General features: G+C 41.3%; 2 protein-coding genes across 2 annotated transcripts; both read left to right on the top strand.

The window, feature by feature from the left end:
- The first annotated feature begins 216 nt into the window (after positions 1-216).
- On the top strand, positions 217-2,974 carry LOC118408073. The gene is made up of 4 exons (XM_035808692.1): positions 217-388; positions 1,396-1,546; positions 2,187-2,310; positions 2,809-2,974. Exons 1-4 carry the CDS (start codon positions 247-249, stop codon positions 2,848-2,850), a joined length of 459 nt encoding a protein of 152 aa, XP_035664585.1. The 5' UTR covers positions 217-246; the 3' UTR covers positions 2,851-2,974.
- A 1,083-nt stretch (positions 2,975-4,057) lies between these two features.
- On the top strand, positions 4,058-7,100 carry LOC118408071. The gene is made up of 4 exons (XM_035808689.1): positions 4,058-4,241; positions 4,773-4,926; positions 6,078-6,228; positions 6,895-7,100. The coding sequence occupies exons 1-4, from the start codon at positions 4,106-4,108 to the stop codon at positions 6,937-6,939; spliced, it is 486 nt and encodes a 161-aa protein (XP_035664582.1). The 5' UTR covers positions 4,058-4,105; the 3' UTR covers positions 6,940-7,100.
- Positions 7,101-7,410: the final 310 nt, after the last annotated feature.

Genomic DNA, 7,410 nt, shown 5'->3' with positions numbered 1-7,410 from the left:
ACCATAAGAGTTGCACTCGGTATATATCGACTCACAATAAGGAAAAGTCTTACTCAGGAATTGACATGCTGAGATTTTCGTTCCGTCAGTTTGTCCATCTTGATAAGAGACAAACACAAGTCTTCCAATCAACGAAATGTTGACTTGGTCCCGAGAGGACTTCGACCGGACAACAATCGCTTGAACCACGGTAGGTTCGGGATCTCTACACGGGCTCCTGAGGGACTACAAGCGGGCAGAATAATCATGAAGACTTTTTTAGTCGCAGTCGTGGCGCTACTCGCCGCCGCGGCCTGGGCTGCGGACCCGCCGAATGTGGAGGTGAAGGAAGTCAACAACAAGTGCGTCTGGACTATGAGAACTCCCGTTCCTGATGCAAAAGCAGGAGGTACGATAGGAACATACTTACACGTCAGGTTTAGCGCTAGGTGGCTACTGCGGAGAACTAGTCTTGTACATAATGCAAGGTAGTTAAGTACTGACCTGGTCAATAGTTCTCTATAATCTAAATTGTTTGAAGTTAACTATAGACTATTAAGTTACTATTATATACTAGTGACTAGCATATTCTTGACATTTAAGTGGCAGAAAAAGATAAAGCCTCTGTTGTATGACTTTTTTAGAAATCTGAAGCTATAGACTAACTTAAAAGTTAAGGTACAGTAGACAATGACAGTGAGAAACAGACAGCATATTAAAGTGTTATAAAAATGATGAATCATTTGCTATGCATACTGTTTGAAACTAGTAGCTAATAGATTTGAGATAAGATAAGTATGAGAGAGAGTGTGTGTATGTGTGTGTATGTCTGTCTGTCTGTGTGTCTGTGTGTCTGTGTGTTTGTGTGTGTGTATGTGTGTGTGTATCTGTGTGTGTATGTCTGTGTGTATGTGTGTTTGTGTGCGTGTGTATGTGTGTGTGTGTGAGTGTCTGTGTATGTATGTATGTGTGTGTATGTATATGTGTGTCTGTGTTAGTGTGTGTGTGTATGCGTGTGCGTGTGTGTGTCTATCCGTGTGTGTATGTGTCTGTGTGTCTGTGTGTATGTCTGTGTCTGTGTCTGTGTGTGTTTGTGCATTTGTGTGTGTGTAACTGTGTGTGTATGGCTGTGTGTGTGTGCGTGTGTATGTCTGTGTGTGTGTCTGTGTATGTGTGTGTATGTATATATGTATGTGTGTGTTTGTGTGTGTGTGTATGTATGTATGCGTGTGCGTGTGTGTGTGTCTATGCGTCTGTGTATGTGTCTGTGTGTGTGTGTATGTGTGTATGTGTGTCTGTGTCTGTGTAGTAAGGGATATACAAGCTAATACTTTAAAATATGCCAATAACAGTAATCATTGCTGCTTCAGGAAAGTATAGCATTGTCTTACGTGACCATATGCCCCCCCTCCCCAGGTTGCCCGGCCACCTTCCCTAACAAGGGGAAGCTGGATACCTTCGCCCAACTCAGCAAGGACATGACCGCCGGCATGACAAAGATGGTGGAAGACACGAAACTGGCCTCCTCACCTCTAGCAAACCGCGTCACACAGGCCATGATTGAGAGGTAAGGAAACGTACAGTTTTTACAAGACAAGTTCTGAACGAACGTAGTATAAGGTCTACGTGACATTTACAAACGAGGGCCCGGCAGGGCTGTTTGAGTAAAGGAAAAAAAAAGATGTTCTATTTTTGTACGCTTGGTTTGGATAAGAAAGTCAACCCCAGTGATGAACCAGAGCGAGGGGTGGGGTGGGGGGTGTGGGGTATACAAACTTAGCCACGTTTGGGATTGTGTTCTCGCCACAAAAGCGCCACCTACATTGCTGCATATAGCGGCGAGAAGCAGAGCTTCAGTTAGAAGCCCCGAGGAAGAGATTGTGAGACATTAAAACGTAACCAAAATGAGTACAAACTGGTTGTGTAAAAGAATTATCGTATATACGATATTCTACAAACCTTATGAAATCATTTTCGGATGACCGGGCTTTTTGGTCAATCTGGGGTGGGGGGTGAGGGTTGTCTTTGGAGGCCCGCCCTTCTAACTCCTGTAACTAAAAAAAACTTGTCACAAGACCACAATTTTTTTAGAAAATGATGTAGATGTAAAATGTATGTATGGTAAGAAATTTCACGTCATTATGACGTAATATGACGTCATTATGATGTCATAAATGTAATTGTATTTGCTGCAACCACCCTAACAGAATGGAGATCGACCAGGACGTGATCGAAGTGACTGCAGCCATCCAGGAAGTCGACACTTCCAACAAACTCCTGGCTCAGAGGGCCACCAAACTAGCCTCGGAGATAGGAGCTCTAAATTCGAAGGTAAGGCTAATACGTTAGGCTTAGGTCCCATTTCCAAACCGGGGCCCGGCCGGCTTGTTTGCGGGAAACGAAAATTAATTGTTTACAAAGGAATATACACAGATTATGCTCATGAGTAAGTTTGTTTAGCTTTTGTGTGTCTTGCTGCCTTTTATATCACATTTTTCGAAAAGTATGATAAAAAAGACATGGGAATTGGGACATAAGTCTTACATTTCCAAACCGGGGCCCGGCCGGGCAGCTTTAGGGAACGGAAAGTATAATGTAAAAGATACCAAACTACACAAGACGTAAAGAGACTTGCCATGGGTATCATTTGTCTATATTTTGACGTATACCTGGCACATTATCTGTCTAGATTTGTCGACTTTCCACTATATTCCTAACGACCTTTAGATCCTGGTCTTCCAAAGACTAAGGCTAAGACTTCCATTTGGACTTGCGTATATACGCACATGTGAACCGACCTTAAGTTTCATTCTTTCTTTCTTTTTTCAGGCGACTTCTCTTCAAGCTGCGGTCAACAAGTTGTTGGCATAACATCATCAGTGAGGAACTGACCAACGTTTCTATGTGTAATAACAACATGTCCGTAAGGGAGGATAGACAGTTTCATATCAGAAAAGCATTTAAACAGCAAAATAAATGTTCTCTACAACAACAACCCGTCTCAAGACTTGTTATTTCGTCATTTACCTTGCAGTACAGGCAGTCTCTTAATAAAAAATGTATGCCGATTGTAATACTGTTTTGATTCTAGCTTGTCATATGGGTGAGTTAAAAGTGTAAAGATATATTTACCAAGGCCCAGGTCAAATGTTACTTAGTACAAAGAAAATCATGTGGTGAAATAAACATCACTAAGCTATCTACGTTCCAAACATCATAACGATTCGCAAACCGTTTCTTGGGTTATTTTCTTAGAAAGACTCAAACAAAATCGGCTCCTGTTATTTATTGATCTTTAGGCTCCTGTGGTGTCAAAAAAGGCCTTCAGGGGGGCTAAACGTTGAACACTTACTCTATGCCACATGCACTATCTAGCACCCAAGACTGAATCTTGATCACGACCTTTGGATATCCAGAACACACGATATAAAAGCCGGACTGCCATTTGAAGTACAGTAATCAACCACTAGGAGGACAAAAATCAATCACTTTGAGGATCAATTCACAATTGATCCAGCCATTCTCAAGATATGATACATACATACATACATAGACACGCTACCAAAATCAGTACCGTCTTGGCAAAGGTGAAAAAAAAGAAGGACTACACCTAGAACACTGGCTCATTGTCTTTATCTTCTCCGACAGTTATACTTTACACTGAGTACATTTTATCTTGATGGTAGATACATGCGCACACATACATACATATTAGACACACACTGACAAATACCTTTGGCTTCAGAAATGTTCACCGAGTTCAGACAGATTTCAAGGTTGTGTTATTTTGCTATTCTTCTCTTATCAGTTATAGAGGTATGAAAGTCCGTGGTGTCAAGGTCCCGTGGTTGGGTCAGTTCAGGCCACAGCTAGACGTAATTGCCACCTTTCATATCTGGCAGCAGTATATATTGAACGGGCAAGTGCTGTACTGATCCAGTGCATCTCGTCAACTCTTTGCAGCCCTCTTGCGGTTTCCACACAAACTGCAGACGCTAGCCAATTGCTTCCACTCTGGTAACCATTAGTCACCTATTACCTTTACATGCGTACTTCTGAGTGGGCAAAAGTTACTTCGCTTCCCCAGTACGAGAGTGCTCTGATCTAGGACCGCCTGTTTAGGATCATGAAGTCACTGGTGGTTTTCGTTACGGGTGTGCTAGCAGTGGCGTTGGCCGCTACTCCTCCCAACCCGCCTAACTTAGCGGTGAAGGAAGAAAGCGGAAAATGCGTGTGGTCTATCGCTACACCCAAGCCTACAGGTAAGTCGTCCGTCTCTTTTCGTACGGCCGCAAATATTGTAAAAGGCTGTTGATCGATCTGCAAACAATATCTCAATAGGATATAGGAGAATTCTTTTATATAACCAATATGTACTCATGATCACTTTACTTAACGTTTCCGATGTCTCTCAGACACAAAGTGAGTACATATCGGTTGTGTAAAAGATTTATTCTCATACATTATACCAACCCGATGAAATTATTTTTGAGACTAAATAAAGGCAAACAAACAAAGTATCTAAATCAAGGTTCGTTCAAATCAAGCTTGTATAAGCTTTTACATTAACATTAATTATTGGTGAGCTTAGATGATTATTTTTCAATTTGATAACCAGCATTCAGAACAGGCGGGTCAAAATAAAAAGGAACTTCGTAGATTTTGCGTTAACCATAAATATATCTATATGCAACTCTGATGGACTTGAATATATGCATATAAACATACAAATATCAAAACATACATATATAAGTGTGAACCCACCTTTAATGTGCGCTTGTGTTTAAACGAAGCCGGCTGCTCTGTGACCAAGATGCCAGGAGAGGTCATGAAGGAACTGACCATGGCCATTCCCGTTGAGGCCACCAGACAGGCCAAGATGACCACTCAACTGCCTCTGGACAAAGCCAGCATCCAAAATAGAATCACCATGACACAGGTGGAACGGTAAGTGATTGGACTGTATCTGTATCTATGTAGCCGGTATAAGTCGAATGTCGGACACTTCGGCACATGGACACTTCGGCCCCCTGGCTATCAGGACACTTCGGCCCCAGGTCCACTCCACAATAGTTATCTAACACGTAGCCCGAGTTGACTAAATAACATATAATTTTCGGACGTATGATTTTACTTGTATAGCATCATCTTGATTTTACAGGAGAGCGTGTTGGCTGTTTCAGATGTAACTGTGGTAGGTAAGTGTGTTTGCTATGTTTCAAGACTTAATGCTCAATATGTTTTATCGTTGCGTTTCACATAGCTGTTCGATTGATTTGTACATTGCATAGCATGTCCACGCACAAAAGAAGTAGCGGGGCCGAAGTGTCCTCTGAGCCTGGGCGAAGTGTCCTCGGCCTGGGGCCGAAGTGTCCTGGACTTGGGGCCGAAATGTCCAGGCCGAACTGTCCATGTGCCGAACTGTCCTGATACCGTATAAGTCGCCGTTCGGCGTAACACACCAACTTCGATTCCTTTAATACTGGGTTGCGCCTGTTTGTGACTGTTTGCGAATGACGTTCGCCAAAAAGCAACCCGTCGCAAATAGGCGCCAGTTGATTTTTTCGAAATAGATTTTTTTAAAGCCAAAATGAGGCAAGGATCTGTGCGAACTTAAGACGCTAACAGGCGCGATTACTGCAAATCTATTTTTGATGAATCTTATTAATCATTTTCATAACCAACGCGAACATTTTCCCATTACATTATGTGACTACAGTCAATAGTGCTACCACTAAATCAAATCCCCGCGAATTTCACAATTAACACAACTTCAGCTAGTATTGATAGTAATTATGTTCACCTTCATGAAAGGTGAACATATTGTTTTTGCTCTGTCTTTTTTTTCGTCTTCTCCAAACAAATAAGGTTAAGATTCGGTTGCATAATGTAGCAAATGTCTTACATGTAGCATAGAGCTGGAGTGGCCTAGGTCACTAAATACACGTATAAAAGTATTGAAGTAAGAATAAACATGCGAGTATTCAGTGTTAGACTACAACATGTGAAGGTAAACATTCCATATTTGCTTGCTTTCTAGTTTGAGATGTTTCTGTAGGGTGAAGTTTCGTGAATTGACACTAACCTGTTCCTTACAGCCTGACGTTGGAGTCACAACTCACCGTCATTGAAAACCAACTGAAGACAGTGGAGGCGGAAAGCCAGGACCTGAAGAAGAGACTTGATGGTGACCCAGCTGATCCCAAGAAAGTCGGAATAACAAAGGCCATTCAAAACTACAAAGCATTGGTATGACATTTATATCTATTGAGTTAAACTACCTGGAAAAGTTTAACTGTGAGTTCCAACACGAAAATTGGACTTGCCCAAATTTTCGACTGATCGGGTCAAATCTTTGTCAAGGAATAAACAATCCATTGCTCCTGTGAAGTCATGTCACGTACTGTATTCTGTTTGGAAATTCCCTATAACAAGACCACAAAGCACAAGACCTGTTAACACTTCTAATCATACATCAATCCCTTAGCATCATGGGAAACAAAATGGCGGTGCCCATAGACACGAATTAAACCAATACAGGGTTGGCTTTCTGGAAAACCTGTCCAGCCCGGACAGCGGGAAAAAAACCCTGTTCAGTCTGAAAAGAGGGTCTGCATGGAAGTACAAGTTGTAATCCACATGTACAACAACATTTTAGTCTTATGCACAGAATAATGTCGACTTATAGTGTGACACAATACCATACAAAACTTGACAAACGCTGTCCATAATTGTTAACATAAAAGATATTTAAAGCATTGCCAGGAACCCCCATGCATACCCTCTTTCAAGACTGGACAGGATTTCCGATATAGTGATTTTACAGTTGCAAATTTATATTAAATGAAATGGTGATGTTTTGTGTATTGCATTACTTGACATACAGAATGCAACTGTCTTACCTCTATTTTTCAGATGGAAAAGTTGGCCGCAGCCACAGACAAACTTCTGAAAGCCTAGGATCGCCATTGGTCCACCGAGATCCGTCTGAAGCTTAGAGTCGCGCCATTGTCTTTGTGGTATCTCATAGTATAAACATCTAATAAAAGTGCGAAATGGTTCAGATTCTGGCTTAGACCAATGTTTTTACTTGAACTTGAAATAAAAGTTCGCAATCCCACTACATTTGTTTGAAGTGTGAATTACATTCTGATTGATGAATAGATGATAGGTTGGATCGGATGGATGTTTCTTTATTTGTTTGTTTGGTTAGATGTTTGTTGTTTGTTTGTTTGATAACACTTTGAAAACAGGTTCAAATAGGAAGTAAAATTGAATATCTGGGGAACTAAATTGAATTAGATACAATGTAATGTATAATTATTACAATGTATATATAGTACGTCCATCCGTGCCTAGCTTCAGCTAGGGCTACGTTGATGAAGATTAGTCACCCGGGTAATAAGATTATCCCAAAATTGTATTCAGCCC

Source organism: Branchiostoma floridae, unplaced genomic scaffold (assembly GCF_000003815.2).
Source record: "Branchiostoma floridae strain S238N-H82 unplaced genomic scaffold, Bfl_VNyyK Sc7u5tJ_1551, whole genome shotgun sequence".
In the NCBI taxonomy this organism is placed as follows: domain Eukaryota; kingdom Metazoa; phylum Chordata; class Leptocardii; order Amphioxiformes; family Branchiostomatidae; genus Branchiostoma; species Branchiostoma floridae.
The sequence above is the reverse complement of the archived record's forward strand: the minus strand, read 5'-3'. Positions and strand labels throughout refer to the sequence as shown.

What these genes read in the sequence shown, in the direction of transcription:
- LOC118408073 (XM_035808692.1), top strand. Translation starts at nt 247, where the DNA reads ATGAAGACTTTTTTAGTCGCAGTCGTGGCGCTACTCGCCGCCGCGGCC. An exon ending in TCCTGATGCAAAAGCAGGAG is followed by an intron (nt 389 to 1,395) that starts GTACGATAGGAA and finishes CCCCCTCCCCAG; the next exon opens with GTTGCCCGGCCACCTTCCCT. An exon ending in ACACAGGCCATGATTGAGAG is followed by an intron (nt 1,547 to 2,186) that starts GTAAGGAAACGT and finishes CCACCCTAACAG; the next exon opens with AATGGAGATCGACCAGGACG.
- LOC118408071 (XM_035808689.1), top strand. Translation starts at nt 4,106, where the DNA reads ATGAAGTCACTGGTGGTTTTCGTTACGGGTGTGCTAGCAGTGGCGTTG. An exon ending in CGCTACACCCAAGCCTACAG is followed by an intron (nt 4,242 to 4,772) that starts GTAAGTCGTCCG and finishes GTTTAAACGAAG; the next exon opens with CCGGCTGCTCTGTGACCAAG. An exon ending in TTCAAAACTACAAAGCATTG is followed by an intron (nt 6,229 to 6,894) that starts GTATGACATTTA and finishes TCTATTTTTCAG; the next exon opens with ATGGAAAAGTTGGCCGCAGC.